The sequence below is a fragment of the Coenobita brevimanus genome, chromosome 43, assembly GCF_032717465.1.
Source record: "Coenobita brevimanus isolate Jiangsu-jjx chromosome 43, ASM3271746v2, whole genome shotgun sequence".
Lineage (NCBI taxonomy): Eukaryota > Metazoa > Arthropoda > Malacostraca > Decapoda > Coenobitidae > Coenobita > Coenobita brevimanus.
The window spans coordinates 17,319,826-17,342,126 of NC_136996.1; the positions used below are offsets into that span (position 1 = coordinate 17,319,826).

At 41.2% G+C, this 22,301-nt stretch overlaps 2 protein-coding genes across 2 annotated transcripts in view; both read right to left on the minus strand.

Moving 5' to 3' along the window:
* Positions 1–8,556: 8,556 nt before the first annotated feature.
* LOC145397847 (uncharacterized) lies at positions 8,557–9,936 on the minus strand. Its single transcript, XM_080270883.1, has 2 exons — positions 9,177–9,936; positions 8,557–8,975 (listed from the first exon to the last, which is right to left on the minus strand). Exons 1-2 carry the CDS (start codon positions 9,934–9,936, stop codon positions 8,557–8,559), a joined length of 1,179 nt encoding a protein of 392 aa, XP_080127009.1.
* Positions 9,937–10,035: 99 nt separating this feature from the next.
* The window catches only part of LOC145397848 (uncharacterized), a 352,766-nt gene continuing 340,500 nt past the window's right edge, over positions 10,036–22,301 (minus strand). The window contains exons 7-8 of the mRNA XM_080270884.1: positions 12,913–13,078; positions 10,036–10,255 (exon numbers count right to left, since the gene is read on the minus strand). Coding sequence (XP_080127010.1) covers positions 10,036–10,255; positions 12,913–13,078 — 386 coding nt within the window. The remainder of the gene's footprint in view (positions 10,256–12,912; positions 13,079–22,301) is intronic.

Here is a 22,301-nt window from a genome sequence, read left to right on the forward strand (position 1 = left end):
TTTTGGTCCTTGTATAAGTGTTAAAGCCTGTTGTTTTATGTTCTATTACTCTATTACAATTGTGGTCAAACCATTTAGGAGAATTACATCATTTTCTATAACTATGACGGGGAATGAATGTTTCCATGCTGTCTTAAATGAAATCCTGTATGTGGTCCAATGTGGAATTTGCATCTTGGGAGAAAAAGGAGGTCCAAGGAAAATCCATGAAAAAATTATTGAGTCCCTCCCATGTCTGCCCTGTCGTAGTGTCATTTAGTCACCACGACAGGTTCAGAGCAGTAGGGTGTGGTAGGTGTCAAACTGGTGGCTTGAATCAGACAATGATCCGAGGATCCGAGGGGGAACTTCACTTCGACATTATTATTATCAGAATTGGTTGTTAGAAACAAGTCCAATAGGTGGGGATTTTGATTGGAGTTGTCTGGTACACAGGTGGGTTGACTGACTAACTGGGTGAGATTAAATGAGTCTGCAAATAGCTCACATGAGCCATTCAACATTATGGACATTAAAATCACCCAGAATAGTAATTTCTGATGCAGTATTAATGTTGAGGACACTTTGTTGTGAAGACAGTCAAATAAACTTGGCTCTGGAGGGACATTAGGGGAACGATAAACACAACAGAAATACTTAATTTTACCAAAAGAATATAATTTGTGTATGGAATAGTCGAAATAAGGACAATTAAATTTAGTAATCTCCTCCAGGGCAATTTCTGACTTAGCAAGGCAACATACGCCTCCTTTGGGTCTGAAATTTTGAATCGACATAACCAGGAAAATTAAATCTAGCTATATTAGACGTGGAGCTTAGTTGTGTCTTTGTCAAAAATAGCAGATCAAGGGATTCAAACTAGAGGAAATTTTGAACACAGTTGATGTTGGAATGAAGTCCCCTAATATTGCAAATGAAAACTTTACTGCACTGATGAGCAGATTTAGGGTGCTGCAACACTGGATGTGGCACAGTCGCTTGATGACGACCGGGAGGGCCCTGTGCAGATGACCCAGCCCTGCTGGTGGTGGTCACCCGAGAAACCACCGCACTACTTCCCAGTGTAGCAGCAGCCATGGTTCTTTTTATGGGGGGGGGGGGAGAGCAAGGATGTGTTGTGGAATGTGTATGATATGTAATGACAAGATTGGTGTTTTATGGAGAGAGGATAGCTGGATTAAGGCAATGTACTATAATGTGGATGTGTGTGTTGCGTAAAGAGGGCAGCCTGATGCCCTCTGATGTTTGACACAGAAAGATGTGTAACCAGCTACCAAGGCCTAGGAAAGAAAATGGAATCCAGGCTATTTCCCCTTGTAAAATCTGCTTCCAAAAGATTGGATGTGCTAAGCCGACTCCATTCCTTTTTTACCTCTGCAAGGATGTTCAATTTATATAGGAGTTTTATTTGCCTCTGTGTAGAGTACAACTTTCATGTGAGGGGAGGCTCCTCACCTACAATTTTCTCAACAAGGTGGAGTCAAAAGCTTTTTGTTTCATTAAGTCTCCTCTTACTGGCTCCCTTCAGCCTCTGTCTCTTTGCCGCACTATTGCATCTTTATTTCTTTTCTATCCCTGCTTCATTGGTCACTGCTCCTCCGAACTGTCTGATTGAACTCCTCCACCACTACGGCGGGTGTGTAACACTTGTCTAGCAAGAAACTCTCATCCTTTTTCTGTCCAACTCTCTGATGTAAGAGTTAGCTGCTACTTTCAGTCCTTCATGTATGCAACAGGTAAACTTAGGAAATGTCTTCCTCTATCTGTATTTCCTACTGCCAATGACCTACAGTCCGTTAAACGCAGCGTGTCCAGGCATTTCAAAATGAATGGATCTTTAATTTGGCTCTCTTTTATCTTGATTTTATTTTTTTTCTTGAAGCTAACAATCTTATGGGCTTCTGGCCATTGGTTCCTTCTTTGCTTAAAAAAAGTTACGTATAGGGCATTTGGTCGAACATGATAAGGATCCCTAACTCCACTTCAGCTTGGTTAACCCTAGAATGCTTACGTTATTATCCTTACAGTAGTGCTTTTGCCGGGAGATTTTTTTTTTCAACATTTTCTTTCAGTTTAGTCTATTTTAATCTCTATACACTTTAGTCTCTTTAATATAATCATACACTAATTATACACCTGAAAAAAAAAAGAAAAAACAAAAATTAAAAAAAATGTAACACAAATGCTTTTGTCAGGTAAAAAACACTTAATCCATATTATACCTGTGAAACACCTTTTTTTCATCAATTTAGACTCTTTTAGATTGTTTCCACCCTTTAGTCTCTTTGATTTAATCAGAAACTAATGATACACCTGGAAAAAAAAAGAAAACACAAAAATAAAAAAAAATGTTACACAAATGCTTTTGTCGGGTAAAAAACACTTTAAACCCAAATATCATGGTGATAAATGCGAGATGAAACCACACCACTACCTATGTAGGTAGGGTGGATTGAAGGTATACGGAAGGACAGCTCCAAAGCTCTTATCATAACAAAATAGCAAATAAATAAATCGCCGAACAGGGAAATTAACCCGATGTAAGCATTCTAGGGTCAATGGCCAGGATTATTCAAGATGGAAAGTTAATTCGACTAGTGACAAAGGAGCCCCTTTCCTACCTCATAACCTAACAATGATTCCTAACCTCTTTAAGCTTCGGAGGAGATTCCAGTATTTCAAAAAGGTCAAAATTGAACTTCGGGAAAATTTTGGTGTCTCTGCTAATATATCATACATTGTAGGGTTAGTGAAGCACATTTTTCGATACTGATTATAAACAGGGCATTCAATGAGAATGTTTGACTGTTATTTGTACTCGACAGTTGGAGTAAATAGGTGGGGCTCCAATAGAGGAAGACATGAGTTGGCCATGCGTCAATCGCGTATGCCCAATTCTTAGATGAGTCAGAATAGTTTCATGATGTCAAGAGGATTGTTTTCATGATGATCAAGGACAAACCGATGATCTGATCATTATTAGCTTATTATATACTTCCCAGGAGATTTACCAATCGTCAAATATTATTTTTTTTATAGGTGGTTCAAAATATATGGTTTTCCACTGCTTTACATATATCTTTGACACTTTTCTGCTACGACATGATCGTCCCAAATTACATACAACTGTAATAGGTTGCAATACGTTATGTTTCGTTATATCAAAACGTTTTTGTTCATGTTCATTGCATTGTTCTGAATTCCATTTCTGCTCATAATACTACATTACCCAACCCAAACTCCTAGGTTACAACGGGGAGTGTAACAAAACCGAATAAGTTACGTGCGGCATATATGACCATCAAACGCAAAGCGCATCAAACACCGTATTTTTTGTGTGAAATTAACTAAGGACCACAGATAAAAACTGTCATATAATTATAACAGGGTCTCCCATAAATTACAACAGTTATTTGTAGAGGTGAAAAAACTTTTTGATTCGGAGTAGAATAATTCAATACATATATGGGTTTTTCGGATTCCGTTTAGCAGTGGGGTGGATTTTACAAATTACACAAGGCAACCATTACAAATGTCAGACTCGAGGCGAGAGATACCGACAGCGATAGCGAAATATCGGAAAGGGGGAAGAAGGTTTAGTAGTGAAAGAATGTGGGTTAAACTGATGGGGCAATGAAGGATTGGATGATGGATTGATGGATGGAATGGACTTTTAGAAGGACAGAAAGTGTGTCGCCTTCAGCTCCCTCCATGGTACTGGGTGGTAGGTTGACGTGACTGGGGCGATGGGAAGGAAGAAAGGATGTGGAGAAAAGAAGGCGAAAGGAAATGAAGGGCCCATTCCGGTTTGAGTGGGGTGCACCTAATCTTTAATGATTTTGGAGGGCCCATTTATTACTTTTCTCATAGAGCTACACTTGTTATTGTAGATTGTGGGAAATGGATTGGGCTAGAGACGTGGTGGCGAAGATTTTTGGTTGGGGTAGGGGGGTGCCCATAGGTGTTGCTTGGTTATTTCCACATATCTTACTTAGGCTCAAGTTATGTGGGATTGACTTTTGTTGTACAGGTTTTAACTCTACATACAAGGGCGTGGAGCCATGTCGTCGGTTCTGTGAGTGTTCATTACAGTAGTCCCATTCGTCGCCATGGGTAGAATAGGGGGAGGGAGGGTTGGGGAATGCAGCGGAAGGTAATGTGATGGGATGGAATGTTCGGCTGACGTTAGTCTTGGGGAAGGGATGATTGGAAGAGGGGGGGGAGGGAGGAGTGGAATGGGGGGATGGTGGAGGGGGAGTATGCGGAGAGAATACATAGCCGATAAGTGTTTAGGTGTGGTAGCCCACGCTGCCCAAATTATGAGATTTAATAGTTGGGTGAGTAAAGGTGGGAGGAGGAGGGGGGGAGAGGGAGGCTAGGCGCGGAGTTGGACCGTGAAATTACGAAGTTGTTTAATGTAAGCTATGGGACATTACAGTAGCCTCAAACGGGTCATCACGCTATTAATAGGCCTTATGCATTCCACCAATAAGGATTACAAGAGTACACAGTATGGCTGCAACTGGCCTGAAAAATATAACGTAACATGGCCACATCGCCCTGCGTAATATTTAGAACCCACCTCACGAATAAAGTAAACAAAATAATGCTTATGTGTATAGAAGATTTTAAATTCATAATCGCATTGTCAACTCAACAAATATCTGCTGTCGCTGATGGGACATCCTGAAATAATACAAGGACAACATGGGCTATGCTGACAAACTAACGTGAGTTACCTGCTGGTGGCGACGATGGTCGGAATGAGACATCGGCATGTTTCGGTGTTCAACATCACTTCCCCTTGGTGTTGGTTGCGCCAACCTTGGTAACAACTTGTGTACCCTTCATTTCCTTTCACCTTCTTTTCTCCACATCCTTTCTTCCCTCCTATCGCCCCAGTCACGTCAACCTACCACCCAGTACCATGGAGGGAGCTGAAGGCGACACACTTTCTGTCCTTCTAAAAGTCCATTCCATCCATCCATCCATCATCCAATCCTTCATTGCCCACATTCTTTCACTACTAAACCTTCTTCCCCCTTTCCGATATTTCGCTATCGCCGTCGGTATCTCTCGCCTCGAGTCCGACATTTGTAATGGTTGCCTTGCTTAATTTGTAAAATCCACCCCACTGCTAAACATAATCCGAAAAACCCATATATGTATTGAATTTTTCTACTCCGAATCAAAAAGTTTTTTCACCTCTACAAATAACTGTTGTAATTTATGGGAGACCCTGTTATAATTATATGACAGTTTTTATCTGCGGTCCTTAGTTAATTTCACACAAAAAATACGGTGTTTGATGCGCTTTGCGTTTGATGGTCATATATGCCGCACGTAACTTATTCGGTTTTGTTACACTCCCCGTTGTAACCTAGGAGTTTGGGTTGGGTAATGTAGTATTATGAGCAGAAATGGAATTCAGAACAATGCAATGAACATGAACAAAAACGTTTTGATATAACGAAACATAACGTATTGCAACCTATTACAGTTGTATGTAATTTGGGACGATCATGTCGTAGCAGAAAAGTGTCAAAGATATATGTAAAGCAGTGGAAAACCATATATTTTGAACCACCTATAAAAAAAATAATATTTGACGATTGGTAAATCTCCTGGGAAGTATATAATAAGCTAATAATGATCAGATCATCGGTTTGTCCTTGATCATCATGAAAACAATCCTCTTGACATCATGAAACTATTCTGACTCGTCTAAGAATTGGGCATACGCGATTGACGCATGGCCAACTCATGTCTTCCTCTGTTGGAGCCCCACCTATTTACTCCAACTGTCGAGTACAAATAACAGTCAAACATTCTCACTGAATGCCCTGTTTATAATCAGTATCAAAAAATGTGCTTCACTAACCCTACAATGTATGATATATTAGCAGAGACACCAAAATTTTCCCGAAGTTCAATTTTGACCTTTTTGAAATACTGGAATCTCCTCCACACAATATAACAGCACATTATAGAAACGCATACCGTACATGTGAACTAATCCTTCGGGCCAGTCCTAGGAGAGACTCAAATGGGTGTCAGTGGTCTGGTTAAACTAAATCCTGATGATGATGATAATGCTCATGATGATGATTATCGGCGAATGTTCACTCTACTGTGGCAAGGGGGGGGGGGAGGTTGAAGGGGGAGAATCCACTTGCAATTCACTATGACTATGTGAATTAGGAAGGGTTTCTTGGGCAGTTGTTTGTAAATGATTTATCAAAACATTATGTGAGATTAATAATACTTTACCTAAGTGTTACTAACACCATTAATTTACCACAGTATATAAAATCCAGCATCTATTACTCTGACATAATACTCTGCCGTATCAGAGATGCCTGCAGGACAAGCAAATTCGTCGGATGTGATTGTTGAGCAAGGCCAAATCGTCGGGATGTGGAGAGCTGGGCAACTGCCGAACATCGCTCTCGAAGTGGGGAGGAACACCAAGACGATTAGGAGGTGGATCCGCTGGTGGGAAAAAGAGGGCAAAGTGGAGACAAAACCTCGAAGCAGGAGGCCACGAGTATTGTCGGCAAAGATGGACGCTATGATCGTGGCAGCTGCAACGGCATGTCCAATGCGAACATCAGTGGAGCATACAAGAAATTTAGGGCTGAACTGCCATCACATGACGACGAGACTCCGACTTTATGAAACCGGGATCGACTGCCATATTCCAGCTCACAAAGGGTGGCTAACGCCTACTCACAAAGAGTGTTGACCCAGATTTGCATAGGAACACTTTCCACACATTGAAAAATATTGGAGAACCATTATATTTACTGGTGAAACAGTGTTCAGGTCAGTGGGAGCTGAAGCAAGGCGGTGCTGGCGGCCCCCCAACACACGCTATCATAAGAAACACATTCAACATCGCGCAGTGAGTGGTAGGGTGTCAGTGTCAATCTAGGGGTGGATGTGGGCACATGGACTAGGTGAACTGGCCAAGATCAATGGCCGTTTCACTGGTAAGGAATATGAAGACACCCTGGAGCAAGTGCTAATTCCTACAGACCGGGCTATGGCAGTTCCAGCCCCCAACACAATCAGGCTGGTTCACGACAACAGTCCCATTCATTCCAGGATTGTTGTTGTTGAATATTTGCCCACCTGTTGTGGGACACAGGCAAACTAAGAATCCGTCTGAGATAAGCAGAGAATAAACAAGGAAAGCAAAAAAAAAAAAAAGGTGAGTTGGATCTAGAATAATGACGGGGGGTGGAAGTAGCAGTTAACGGGGAGGTGGATAATCCCGTACAGTTTGTAGGAGCTTTTGAAAGGTTGCATTGCCAATGGCCCTAGCAGCATCGTACTCATTATCGCCTGAGCGACCAAAGCCCTCTCCAGGGAGCTCTCGAACAAAAGCAGTTGCAGGGCAGTCGAGAATGTAATGGCAGAGGGGTTCAGCAGACCGCTCGTAGCAGTTGGGGCATGGTTCAGGGTCCAAGCTGGCAATCTGATGGTAGCATAGGAATCCCATACGTAAACGCCGGAGCCTGACTAAGAGATAATTGGGTTGGCCTGGAGGGACTGAGATAGGGGAATATGATGTGGCCGCAGGATACCAAGTGGCTGAGCGTGATCCGTCGGCGACACATAGGCAATGGTCGTCCTTTGTAAGTTCTGTAATAATGCCAGCCACAGCAGAAAGAACTCTGGGAGCACTAGGGCGAAGTGGATATGTAACATCAGGAAGTGACATAGCTGCACATGCAGCAGCAGCAGCTAGTTCATTACCTTGTATCCCAACATGCCCAGGTACCCAGTGAAAGATCACAGTGCCATCCCGCCGCTGGATGAGGGAGGACACTGTAAATATGGCAGTAAGTATGAACCGGTGGGCAACTAGAGAGAGAGAGATGCCAGGCACTGAAGGGAGGATAGGGAGTCAGTATGGAGAATGACACATCTATGTCGATGGCTATAGGCATGGCGCAGGGCACCAAGAAGAGCCACTAGCTTCGCCTGAAAGGCGGAGACACCCGTGGTGATGTGCCAGGATTCAGTATGGTCCCCATAAGCAAAAGCAGCTCCCGCTGAACCATCAGACGAAACAGAGCCATCTGTATAGTAGACTGCCGCATCGGAGGAGTTGAGCACAGCGAGTCTACTGAGACTCTCCTGCCGAAGGATGGCCGGGATCGAGTGGCGAGGCTTCGTGTCGGTGGGACTGATAACTGTGAAAGGGGGAGGCGCCCAGGGTGCAGGAGGTTCTTAGCCTGGACATGCCAGCTCTGGATCTTGGCACACCTCTTGTGCCACACCCAACTTGTGAAAGAGAGCCACCATGGCTGGAGCCCAATCCCAAGATGGGGACGGGTCTGGGGGCCTGCTAGCCAGGCGTTTACGCAGAATGGAGACATGTAGCATCGGGTAAAGATTAACTAAAAGAAGCGTTTCTGCCGTTGCAGGCAGTGCGATCCTGTGGGCTAGCGATGGAAACCCACTCTCCATCCGTAAATTGACCAGTCGGGTCCAGCATGGAGCGCCCAGCATAACCCATAGAGCGTCATTTTGGAGTACCTCCAAGGACTAGGAGATGGGGGAAGCCAGCCCTGGGAGGCAGATCACACTGTAATCGACTAGGAAGCAGACTGCGTGGACATAGAAAGTATGCAGAACTGCATACGATGCCCCTAAGCTGCAACTAGAGAGGTAGTGGAGAGCAGAAATGCGGGAGGCGGCCCGCTCTTGTAAGTATCTCACGTGTCGGGCGAAAGTTAGCCCCGAGTCAAAGTAGACCCCCAGATATCGGTGCAGCGTGACAGGCTCAATGCAGCAGCCACCCAATGAGAGAGGATGTTTGGGAGGGCGGAGACCGAAAGGTAGGCACTTGGTCTTCTCAAGGTTGACTTTCAGCCCGAGTTCATTACACTTGTTGTGCAATCTAGAAAAAGAGATGGATGCCTGGGTGAAGCAGTCTTTCTTTGAGAAGACCAGTGCCAGGTCGTCTGCATAAACGAGCAGTGTCACGCCGGGTCCATAGTCAACAGTTAGAAGTCTCTCAACCAACACGTTGAATAACAGGGGGCTAAGAACTCTCCCCTGGGGAGTGCCATTGGGATGATGATAGAAGGGAGAGAGTTGCCCCTGGAATCTGACCCCTGCTGTCTGCTAAAGAAAGAAGTCCCCCACCCACAACAAGAGTCTACCTCCGACTCCCCTGTCGGCAAGGGCTGCCTGGATGACAAGAGGGTTCGCCAGCTCGAAGACCTTTTCGAGATCAAGGAAGACAGCCATCCCCCATCCACCTCGAAGCTCCCTGAGGAAGGAAGCAAGGCAGTGAGACGCACTCCTGCCAGGGTGGTATGCAAAACTCCTAGGGTGCAACGGTCCCAGATGCCAGGCAAGGCAAGCACGCACAACCCTCTTTGCTGTCTTAGCCACACAGCTAAGAAGCGAGATAGGGTGCGTGGCGCCGGGATCGCGAGGTTTGGGAATCGGGTGGATGACACCTGTCTTCCATGACCTCGGCAAACTGCCCTCAGACCACGAGAGGTTGAGCAGATTAAGGAGACGGTCTCTCCCACAATGTCCGGCATGTGATAACAGAGAATAGGTTAGCCTGTCGAGCCCCGGAGCAGTGTCTCCTCTGTGCTGCAGTGCTTTTTGCAGTTCCCTACTGGTGAAAAGTACATCGGCGGGGTCAGGCCTTTCACAGGCAGCCTGAATTGCTGCAAGATGAGAGGTAGACAACTGCACCTGCTTGTCTCTAACAGACTGAGGGAGATTGTGGGAAGTGGAGCGGTCTGCGTAATGTTGTGCAAGACGGCTGGCTTCAGCGGCTGGGTCTGTGTGAGAGGGTGGATGGGGGGGACGTGGGTCAGAGACAGACTTGATTCTCCTCCACATCTCCCTGAGGGTGGAGTGAGATTCTAAAGTCCTGCACCATCTGATCCACGCCTCTTTCATGCGGTGTTTCTCCGACACGACGTGTTGCGTTATGGCAGCAAGGTATCAATGGTGCTGGGATGAGCGGTGCCACCGGTAATGCTTACGTGTCGCATTCAGTCAGTTGTTCAGTTCCCTGACCCTGTCGCAGTAGATCCAGCCGTCTCGGTATCGCTTCGTGGATCGTTGCTGTAGCGGGATGGCAAGAAAGGTGGCTTGTGCAAAAGCACTGGCAATTTGATCTGCTCTGCTCTCGAGGTCTAGGGCGGGAGGAGAGGCCTCGAAAATGGTGGTTAAGGCTCTGGCAAAGGCGGCCCAGTCGGCTTTGCTGAGGTCCCACCTCGGAGGGGCATACCAGCAACATAGTGAAGGACTATCTCCAGGATAACCCTGAAATTGACGTCATCGACTGGCCAACACTAGGATGTGATATTAATCCAACTGAACATAACTGGGCCATGATGAAACGTTATTGGGATATTGGGGAGCAGCAAACCTGGGCAGCAATAGAGGCCAAAGCTCACGAAGTGTGGGGGAGTATACGTTGACGACCAGGGCTGTGCCTAAAGCTGGTCGACTCCATCACTAATCGTCTTGAGGACGTTCTTAATGCAATGGGTGGCTTGACCAAATACTACAGTAAGATATGTGTATTGGTGTATTATTTGGATTTTGGTGGTGTTTGTAAATAAAGTTAAAAAATATTAACTTACCTACAGTGTTATCTTGAATCCATTTCCTTAATGACGTCTTGAACTATTTTGCATGAAAATTCATAATACAGTAACTTAACAGGCACAAATTATGTATTGTGTGGTCTACAATGATATATATGACACGTCGTGGAATGTGTTTTCCTATAACACAATATTCTTATATAATTACACTTGCTACCATCATTGAAATGCGCATGATGTTCAGCACACAATATTAACGGTAACTGAGCACACCCCATATCTATGAAGCTTGCATATTGTGGTGTGGTGTTTAAATAGCAGAGACCTAATGACGAGTTGTCTAACTCCTGGGTCTTTACTGTGGCTCTTCCAGTTATGGGTTAAGGAGAACCCATGCAACCTTGAATAATATGCTGTCACCGCCACCTCACGTTTCCTTACGAAAGGAGAGGTTGGGCAAAGCATTATTCTTCTCTATCAGCAAGAGCTGAGAATAGAATGTATAGAACACGTCGAGGTGACGGTAACCCGAAACAAAGTTCACATGGATTCGGTGTGGGTCACTGAGCGTTGCTGTAGTGGTGGTTGTGTATAGAGCTGGATATGTGTTGTGACGGGCGGCCAGTCCCCGCACTTGCCCCCCCCCCTTCCCCCCCACACACATGGGCTTTCAAGGTCATGAGGGGCATGGGTTGGAACTGAAGAATTGGAACAGTCATCTAGATTAACTCTGAATATTATTTTACAATACTGATAACTTTTCACTCCACTGTTTTTAACATAAGTATACTGTATATATAATATTGTATATTATCACAAATATTTATTAAGTATATATATAACATTGCGTGTTATATTAAATATTAGGCAAAGGTTGGGAGGAATATAAAAAAATATTACCATTTTCTCATTGTAAGGATAACAAAATTGTGACCTGGTCGGTGAGTAAAACTAGCCGACCAAGGCCCTTCACCCTGATCTTTCTCACTTTTATCCTTATTGTACTCCATTCTCTATAGTATCATTGTGACCCAAGGGGCAATAACCACCCAGGGCACTGCACCTGTTCCATGAATTCGTAACCATATCGAAACAACTGTAAGACTAAACGTAGTTAAAACCGTAGCTTGCAATTATGGTGGTATAAGTAATAAATAAACTACTATACTCCGTTCTCTAAAGTATCATTGCGACCCGAGGGGCAATAAGCACCCAGGGCACTGCACCTGTTCCACGAATTCGTAACCATATCGAAACAACTGTAGGACTAAACGTAGTTAAAATGGTAGCTTGCAATTATGGTGGTTTAAGTAATAGACTAACTACTCTTTAGAGAACAATTTAAGACCATATATTATGTGGCAGTCCGGTTGACGCCAGACGGTTCTTTTTCCTTAGCCTTGTTCATGTTTGTAACTTTATCTTCTTATGCATAATCCCAAACCCCAGCCATCCTACCCTCCAAAGGGTCTTTCACCCTAAAGTCCATGATCATCCAATTACGCAAATTCATAGCTTTTCCCTAAATTTACTGCAGCCATCAGTGGCAGTGACAATGCCAAATACTGTATGCGAATGCTCGTCATAAGACGTCTATGCCGCACACTTGCAGAAGCATACATGTCCGAATGACATCATAGGGCTAAATGGAGGGAGGTGAATCGCTGCGGTGCAGGGAGCTTTGTCACACATCTCCACTGAATATAACGTTTTCTATACTGCAATTCTAACACCTGAGATACTGCTACGTGCAGTAATAATTGTTCTACATGATTATACTAATTATGCTGCTTCAGCCTCGTTTTCTTTTTGTAACACCGCATTACAGCTTATATAATTGAATCTTATCAGTTATATAAGCCATCTCTGTCACATTTCTCATGTTATCAGTATCGTGTATAGCGTTCGTGATAATGTTCCAATCACACACAACCTGCCTCTCATCCAGCCCCCACCTCCTCTATTCTCCCCACCCACCCACCCACACTAAAGAGGGCGACATCTGTTGGCCGACTATGGCATTTCCCCCAGCTGTTTCAACTCAGGCTATTCGAACCCTCACTGTGGCTGGGTAGTGGACAAGACTTTTGTGCACGATAGTACATTGTAATCTTCTACAAGAACATAAGCCTCTAAATCATAAAATTTATTCCGCAAACTATGCACATTCATAAGTGCCTTATTATTCTCATCTCTATTAGTCTGCTAATGATTCATGACGTGTACTTTGACTCGCCTATGGGCCTTGCATGGTGAATGTTTTTTGCCAGATAAAACACACTGCATCATCCAGGAGATGACCAAGATGAGCAGAGCCAACGACTTCAAGTGTAGATCATGTTCAAACAGAGACTGCTGCTTATACAATTGCTTCCAGGTGTCTGCAAACTCAATACCCTCCTGTGAACAAAGTGACTTCATATGACTGTTCAGGCTAAAAGCCTTGATATAAAAGATGTTGCTTGCAGCAGTCTTGGGGAGAACACCTAAAATATGAATTTTATAACTTTTCTTTTTATCTCTGGATCATCAGCTTGAACTTGCCTAAGAGATCTTCAGACAGGGTTCACACTACTGTATATGAATTGTTTCTGCATGACTCTTAACCCTTTAACCGCGGGTGTCATTCCAGAATGACATTGCAAAAACTGGACCAAACCGCGGGTGTCATTCTGGAATGTTTGTGAATATTTTGAATACCGCGCGTTTTTTCCGCGCGCCAATTGTTTCAAGGGAGAGTAGCTATTAAGTTCTTTCACTCCAGCCGACCCCCACCTCCCTCCTCCCACCCCCCGGGCCCCCCACCCCACCTCTGACCAAACACACATCAGTATCTGTCCAGCTTTATGAGTGACAACAGTACTGATGTGGCAGTGAAGTGTGGGCAATTACAGTGCCTTTTACCTGCCTCAGTGAACACAGAGTGGGTGTTTATTGTATGTGCAGTGTTCATATATGTTTATAGTATTATTATCAGAATGAGGTTGGCATTTGGTAATGGTGTGTGAGCGAAAAATAGTAATTTTAGATCGCCCACTTCTAATGGCACTGCCCATCCAGTGATAGTCAACGAAATCATGAAACCTACATCATTGCAAAGCCGAAGGTTAGTACTTTCTAATGGTACCTTATTTTTCGCTCTAGATTTATTCTGTGCAGAGTTATAAAGGTTTAAAGTTTGTTTACATTTTGGCTGGAACCCCCACGGGGGGGGGGCCAGTCGTGTCAAAACAATGCCCGCGGTTAAAGGGTTAATGAGACTTCCATTAGCTGCACCTTCCATGACAGTTTCTATTGCCTCATCTATATCATCAACTCCAGCACCTGGAATAAATATAGTTTTCTTTCAGCTGGTGTTCTGCCCAAAATTCCACAAGCTGTTTTCAGATGATTGAGTCCTCCACTATCAGAGTCCACGAATATCTGAAATTTATTAGAAGTAGGGACTGGTAAGATGAGTCGTGTCCATGCCACCCTTGCACTGCACCATTTTGCACAGACTGAAAATTGTCCAGTTCTGGTGGGGACTGATTAATTTCATCAGCTGGAGGGTGAATGACTTTAGTGACACCTTGGGCCACATCATTCCTTGACCAAGGTATGTTGCTTCCCTCCACGTTGTTTTCAATGCTGCTAGCAACAAACTTCTCCAACGTAACAACTGTGCAATAAAAAATATTAATGCAGTAACTTTGGACAGCTTTTCTCAAGGTCATCATGGAATTTGCACATTCTGCAAACAAAAGAGTGGCCAGTGAAGGAAGATCCAGTGAAAACTCAGGACCAGGCTGTGCATGTTATGTTCCAGTTCATTTTGAAATTTGAGGTTACTGAAAAAAAAATTCTGAAACAGTAAAGTAAAAAATAATCCAAGATAAAGTAACCGTTCAATACAAATATCCAAAAGGGACTATGCAGCAAGTTTGCTTAACAGTATTACAAAGCAGAAATTTTAACAGTTAGTTTAGGCTTTTGCTAGTAACAGGTGGTTATTACAGTACTGTTATTGACCTGAAGAGGAATTTCTAAAGCTACCTTAAAAATTACAACAACAAATATATAAAAGTACAATTAGTACAATTAACCTGTTGCATCCCGGTAATGTATAGGTACATTGCATTGTTTTGTCACGCTCAGTTCCACAACATACCCATACGTTATGCAATCGCAAGATCCATTATTTGCACATTTTACAAATTTTACACGTGATTTTTGGTACCTATACGCGGGACACCTTCCTCTACCTGCCGCCAGGTGGGAACACTGCCTTACCCTGCATGACCTCCCCCCCTGCACGCCATTGTCTCAGTAACTTACCTGTTAGCAGTGACCTGGCCAGTAAAGACATGTTGCATCACAGTATGAAATTCAAGGTGAGAGTGATTCTCCAATCGATGATGATGTGGAGGACAGATTTTGTGGCACCAGAGGAAGAAATGAGCAGAAGTGATGAGATGACTTCGCCAAGGAAGGTGCGGTATGTTGATGTTCAGTGAGTGAAACAATGCTTATATCACCAATATTATATTGTGAAAACCAATAAATTCTTGTACTACATATAAATTCGTACCAAATGAACAAATACCTGCCTATTCTGAGTGGTTTGCAATAGTTACTGCTGACACAGAAAACGTGACACCTACAGCGCAGCTCCAGAGAACATAGTACCAGCTGTTTAACCTGTTGGCTACGGCAAAACTCTGCTCTCGCAAAACAACATGATATACATATATATATATATATATATATATATATATATATATATTATATATATATATATATATATATATATATATATATATATATATATATATATATATCATTGTACTTGCCATGTATCTGTGTATCCTCTGGTAAACATTATTTTTTCTGAAACGCCGTGGTAATGGTAAAGTTGTGAATGGAAGTTAGAGAAGTTGGTGACAAAGCATCTTACATTTACCGAGTGTGAAGGAAAATGGAGCATCAAAGCAGACCCAAAAATAAATTGAATACACTGATACAAATGTAAACCACATTGGAAAATGGGTGAAATGACAAAGTACGTGGCTGATGTGGACCGTGGAATATAAGAACAATATGTGGATATGGATATTGCGTGGAAATGACTGATAGGGTGATGTTCAAGTCACACCAACATGACTGTACACCTGATAATAGCTCGCTAAAAAGCCCTGGTATGTTCACAAGTTATCTAGTTAGTGACACTAAGAACTTGTCGTTTGTGTGTGTGTGTGTGTTTGTGTCTATGTGTGTGTGTGTGTGTGTGTGTGTGTGTGTGTGTGTGTGTCCTGACCAGCCACTAAACTGTGTAAGTCGTTGCAAACACAAACTATGGGGGAAAAAAGGGGAGTGATAATGAAAAAGCTCATGTGTACTGTGAAAAACAACAAAAAAGCCCACTGGCTACACTGCGCCCCTCATGCAAGACGCCCGTTCTTTGGCAGACTTACACACACACACACACACACACACACACACACGTAGAGGGATTCAACCAAGGACGACGTGCGACATCGGCGCTCCGTACCGAACAAACACAGCCAGTGGCATTACCTAAATTAGTCTCTTTGCATGAATCAAGCTCTGTACTAGGTTAGACTAAATGATTTTTCATTATTAAAAGGAAAAAAATAATAAGTATAAACAAGACTTGCTCAAACAGGAAAGAGAAACAAGACGAAAGAATATTCTGAGTCATCTGAGGTTTGTTTAGACTACAACAACACGGGGATTATAAGTATATACTTTGCACTTTTAGTATTGCAAAATGGATACATATTTTAGTAAAGCAAATTTGGAAAAGAAAAGGGATAAAAGTAAAAAGCAAAATGATGATTTCTACCAAGAACTGGTTGAAGTGGAGACTCACAATAGACTGGTTGAACGTGTAAACAAACTAGAAATGGCTTTCAAAAACGAAATTGATGAAATAAAGAAGCAGATGCACTTGCAAAAGGAAGAAATAGAAAAACTAGGAAGGGAGGCCAATATGAAAGACACAACCGTCAGTGAACTAACAGTGGAATTCAGTACACTTAGGAAGAAAATGAGTGAAATGGCAAGTACAGTAGTCAGTCACGAGAATGTTATGGAAGAGTTAAAAAATGACACAGAGACAGTTAGGCAAGTAACCAGTCTTATGGACCAGAGCAGTGATATTGAGGAGAAGATAACACAGGTGAATGAAGCTGTGCAAAGCTACAAAAATGATGTGGAAACCAAGTATGCTGAAGTGGTGAAAGTAAAGAAAGACTTAGAAACAAGGGTGGAGGAAAAAAGCATTAAAAAGAAAGTGAAAAGAATAATCCAAAACAATCAAGTTAGTCAGAGATTCAGTAGATATAAACAAATCTATAGTAATCACTGGTATAGAAGAGGAAGAAGTAAAAAACAAGATCACAAGAGACAAAAAGGAGATGGCAAATGTAATGAGCTTACTGAAGGAAGTATCAGAGGAAATCTGTAGTAAAGACATAGAGGAACACAAAAGGTTAGGGAAATACGAGAAAAGCAAGACAAGACCTCTAAAGGTGACTTTCCAGAGTGTAAACACTGTGGAAGAGATACTAAAAAATGCAAAGAATCTTATGGAAAAAGAGGAGCTTAAAAATGTATGGATAAAAAGATGCCTAAAACAAGAGGAACTGGAATTACTGAAAGAGAAAAGGGAGGAAGCAAAAACAAAAAATGAGGGAAGATCAGAACAGAAGAAGAAGAATTTTTTTTTTTTACAAAGTAATAGGATTACAGGTACGAAAGTGGTACACAAACAGGATGGAATATAAAGGAGGAAGGTAGTAGAACCATGTCATGACAAGTATATAAACAAGATGATAAAGTTGATGTACTCAAATGTGGATGGAATGGTATCTAAATTACTAGAGATGAATGATTATGTCAGAGAAAATGATCCACAAATAATATGCCTAACTGAAACAAAATTAACACCAAGGATATCCAATGACAAACTAAAGTTAGAGGTATACAATATATGGAGAAGAGACAGAAATTTAAAAAAAAGGAGGAGGAATTATAATATTAACTAAGAAAAATCTAAAAGTCAATCAAATAAAACTAAATATACCATCACAAGTAGAACTGATTGCAGTAGAGATCAACACATCTGAAAGTAAAGTAATTGTAGCCAATTTGTACATGCCACCCAGATCAAACACATGGGAAAGAGACGAATATGAGGACATAGCAGAGAGTACAATTCAGAGTTTAAGATCATTACTACATAAAATGGAAGAAAAATCAGAAAGAATTATACTAACTGGGGATTTCAATACAAATATAAATTGGAATACTCTAGATATAATTAGCCAAGAAAGCTGCTGGGACCAAAAGCTCCTGGATCTCGTACAAGAGTTGTTCCTAACTCAACATGAGGGAAACCACCAGAAAAAGAGGACTTGATGTACCTTCAGTGCTAGATCTAATATTTACTAGGCAAGAAAATGATATTGACAATTTAATATATCACCCTCCACTCGGCAAAAGCGATCATGCAGTACTAAATTACAACTTCAGGATAGCATATGACATAGTAAACAGCAATGACAGTTACAAAAAGAGCCTAAACTATAAAAAGGGAAATTATCCAGACCTAAAGAAGTATTTCTTAGAAGTTGATTGGCAAAATGAGCTTAGAGGACAAGATTTAAATGCTGTATATAAAATATTCTGTGAATTTTATGAAATAGGAGTCCAGAAGTACATCCCACAGCACAAAGAAGCAGATAAGAAAATACAGAAATGGTTCAATACAGAATGTAAAAAATCAAAAGAAAGAAGAGATTTGTTGTGGAATAGATACAGAAAACATAATAGTGAAAGGGCGTATAATAATTACAAACAGGAAAGAAACGATTATACAAGAATAAGGAGGGAAGCCCAAAAACAGTTTGAGGAGGATATAATAAATAAAAGTAGTGATCAACCAAAGCTGTTTTACAGCTATATCAGAAGCAGAACCAAAGTAAAAGATATAATACAATCCATTACGGACGAGGGAATCACTTATACACAAGAGAAAGATATTTGTGAAGCACTAAATAAGAATTTCCAATTAGTTTTTACAGAAGAAAAAAAATTTGAGAGGGACTATGTGGAAAATGCATGTCCACACATACTATCAGATATACAAAAAGCAGAAAAAGTAATACAGGAGGAGTTAAGTAGATTAGACAGAGGAAAAGGAAGTGGTCCTGATGAAATTTCATGTTGGGTACTACGAGAATGTGCAAAGGAATTAAGTAAACCATTATTTTTAATTTTCAAGAAATCCTTGAGTCAAGGTAAACTACCTGATATTTGAAAAAAAAAAAAAAAAAGAAGCAAATATTGTCCCCTTATTCAAGAAAGGAAATAGACAAAATCCACTCAACTACCGACCAGTATCACTGACCAGTGTTGTAAGCTTGGTATTAGAAAAGCTTATAAGAAAAGCTTGGGTAAATCATCCAGAAGAACACAGTATGATAACAGAAAGACAGTTTGGTTTCAGAAAAGGATAATCATGTTACTAATCTGTTCAGCTGTTATGACAGAGTAACAAACAAAATACAGGAAAGGGAAGGATGGGTGGACAGTATCTATTTAGATTTCAAGAAAGCTTTTGACACAGTACCACACCAAAGACTTTTATGGAAACTGTACCATCAAGGAGGAATTCGAGGCAAACTGTTTTGTTGGATGTAAGACTTTCTCATAAAAAGAGAAATGAGAACAGTACTAAGAGGAAACTACTCATCATGGAAAGAAGTGACTAGTGGAGTACCACAGGGTTCAGTGCTGGCACCAATCATGTTTTTAGTGTATATAAATGATATAAACAGTAACACTGGAAATGAGAGCTATCTGAATATGTTTGCAGATGATGCAAAAATACAAAGGAGAATTACTAACACAGACTCTTGTAAAGAGCTACAAGAAGAATTAAATAAACTTCATGAATGGAGTAGTACATGGCAAATAGAATTCAATGTGGACAAGTGTCATGTAATCAAGTTTGGTAAAAGTGGAAAAAGACCTGATTGGGATTATAAGTTAGGAAATAAAACCCTATACACATCAGAAAGAGAGAAAGACCTAGGTGTGATTATCAATAACAGACTATCTCCGGCTGACCACATCAGCGAGAATGTACGGAACATGTATACACTGCTTGCAAATATGAGAATAGCATCCACATACATAAATGAAGACATGCTAAGAAGGATAATAACATTATTCATTAGACCAACCCTGGAATATGCATTAGTAGTCTGGAGTCCTCATCTCAAAAAGCACATAGACAAGATTGAAAAAGTTCAAAGGGCCGCTACAAGATGGATACCAAGCTTAAGGGACCTAAGCTACGAAGAAAGACTAAATAAACTGAATCTACCAACACTACAGGAGCGAAGGAAAAGAGGTGACATGATAATGCTATATAAGTGCATATCAGGGAAGGACATAATAGACATAAATGATTACTTAACATATGGAGAAGCATCAGCAAGAGGACACTGCAAAAAACTGCATAAGAAGGAAGGTGATAAAGACGTAAGGAAATTCAGTTTCCCAAACAGAGCAATTGATCAATGGAATGCACTACCGAATGAAATATGTAGTGTGTGCCAAAACAATTCACAAATTTAAGGATATGTACGATAAATATGGTTTAAGACACGGGACAGTACGAGCTTGACTCATTCCTGTAAAGATACAATTAGGTAAGAACAATTAGGTAAGAACACACACACACACACACACACACACACACACACACACACACAGAATACAAGAAAAATACGTGGATATGGGTATGGAAACAGACCATAAGGGGAAAAAAGGGGTGTCCTGATGAAGAGGCTGATGTGTAACGTGAAAAAGAAGGAAATGAAATATTTCAACACCACTGGTGATAATAAAAACGAGAGAGAGAGAGAGAGAGAGAGAGAGAGATAATATCGGTGGGAGATGGGACCGGGTTCGGGCAGGTCAAGGCCATTTCCACAGACCAGGTGAGGGTAAGGGGTAAACGGACGAAGGCGGGGCTGCCGAAAATCAAGTGTGCAGAGTGAATTGCACCTATTTCCTGGCTGTAGTAAATCTATTTCCATTCTCATGAGCTGTGATTATAGAAGATGACTAACAATCTGTTGTTGGATGAGGTCGACGAAGCCTAATCTTCAAATATTGTAGGTGATATATCGGGGTTTTCACTTTAGCGGGATTAACTTTCAGATTTCCTGCATTCCTCGCATTTTTTTGACATTGTATGGTACGTAAGACATGGAAATGGATGAAAGAGTTATGTTCAAGTCATTTAGGCACACATACATATGGATGGAATGACAGCTAGCAGAAATGCTGTCATTGTTATACTGTGGTGGCTTATAGAATGGTGGTTTCAATAAAATGGGGTCAAAGTTCAGATATCCTGCCTTCCTCACGTTCATTTGAAACTGTACAGTAGTGGATGTAATAAGCATGGATATGGATTACGGGGTTATGGTCAAGTGATATACTGTAACACATGGGATAATAGGTAGCAGTAAATCCCGAAATGGTTGAAGACTTTCATTATACTTTTTTTTTTTTTTTTTTTTTTTTTTTACTGAAAGGCATATGGGAAACTATGGTATGAATATCTGACTTTCATTTCAAAGGACCGTGATAGCTCGGTGGTAAACGACTGAGTTGTGACAATGAAAGGTGGTTGGCTGTGGAAGTGCATCGAGGTTTTTTTTATCATTGTTTTGTGACTGATTGTTTTTTTTTTTTTTTTAACAAGCTTGTGTCATTTACCTGAGGAAAATGACACGAGTTCATTTTCCTCACGAAAACTGCACGAGTTTGAAGAACCTGAAATGAGTTTTATATATATATATATATATATATATATATATATATATATATATATATATATATATATATATATATATATATATATATATATATATATATATATATATATATATATATATATATATATATATATATATATATATATATATATATATATATATATATATATATATATATATATATATATATATATATATATATATATATATATATATATATATATATATTATACAGTATATATAATTTATAATTTCTTAGTTATTATTTTATTTATTTTTTTATACACTCAGACTCTCCTAGCCATAAAAATATAACATAGAACATAACATGTATTGGAACAGTATGGTTGGAGGTAGAATACTCCCCTGACTGCTTGCTACATCCACCCTCCATCGTGACTGGCAGGTGACTGACCCTTCAGACCCGGGTCACCCGGCCCCCGGGGGCCGGGACTCCGGGAGACGGTGAGAAGGGGTTGACAGGTGTCGCTATGACCTTCAATCTGCCCCACTTTCGGAAGTAGGTCCAGGCCAGATGTGGGTGTATCGCATGCACTCAGGAATGTCCAGATATGGGTGTTTTGAAGCTTACGGGTTAAAGGGTCACCTGTAGAGCCCTTTTCTCAGCTCAGGTGAGCACTTTTTCTGTGATTTACCATTGTTTTTCACAAAAAGCGGAGGTTTGAGCAAAAAAAAAATAAAAAAATAAAAAAATAATCGATCAGGATGGGGGGGGGTCATTGGTGAAAAATCGGTCGGGACACAGTGGGTTAAATGTGATAGAAAATGTTAGGAGTTTGGCCATATGGAGAGGATGGAGAGCGAGTGACTGGCGAGGAGAGTGTATGAG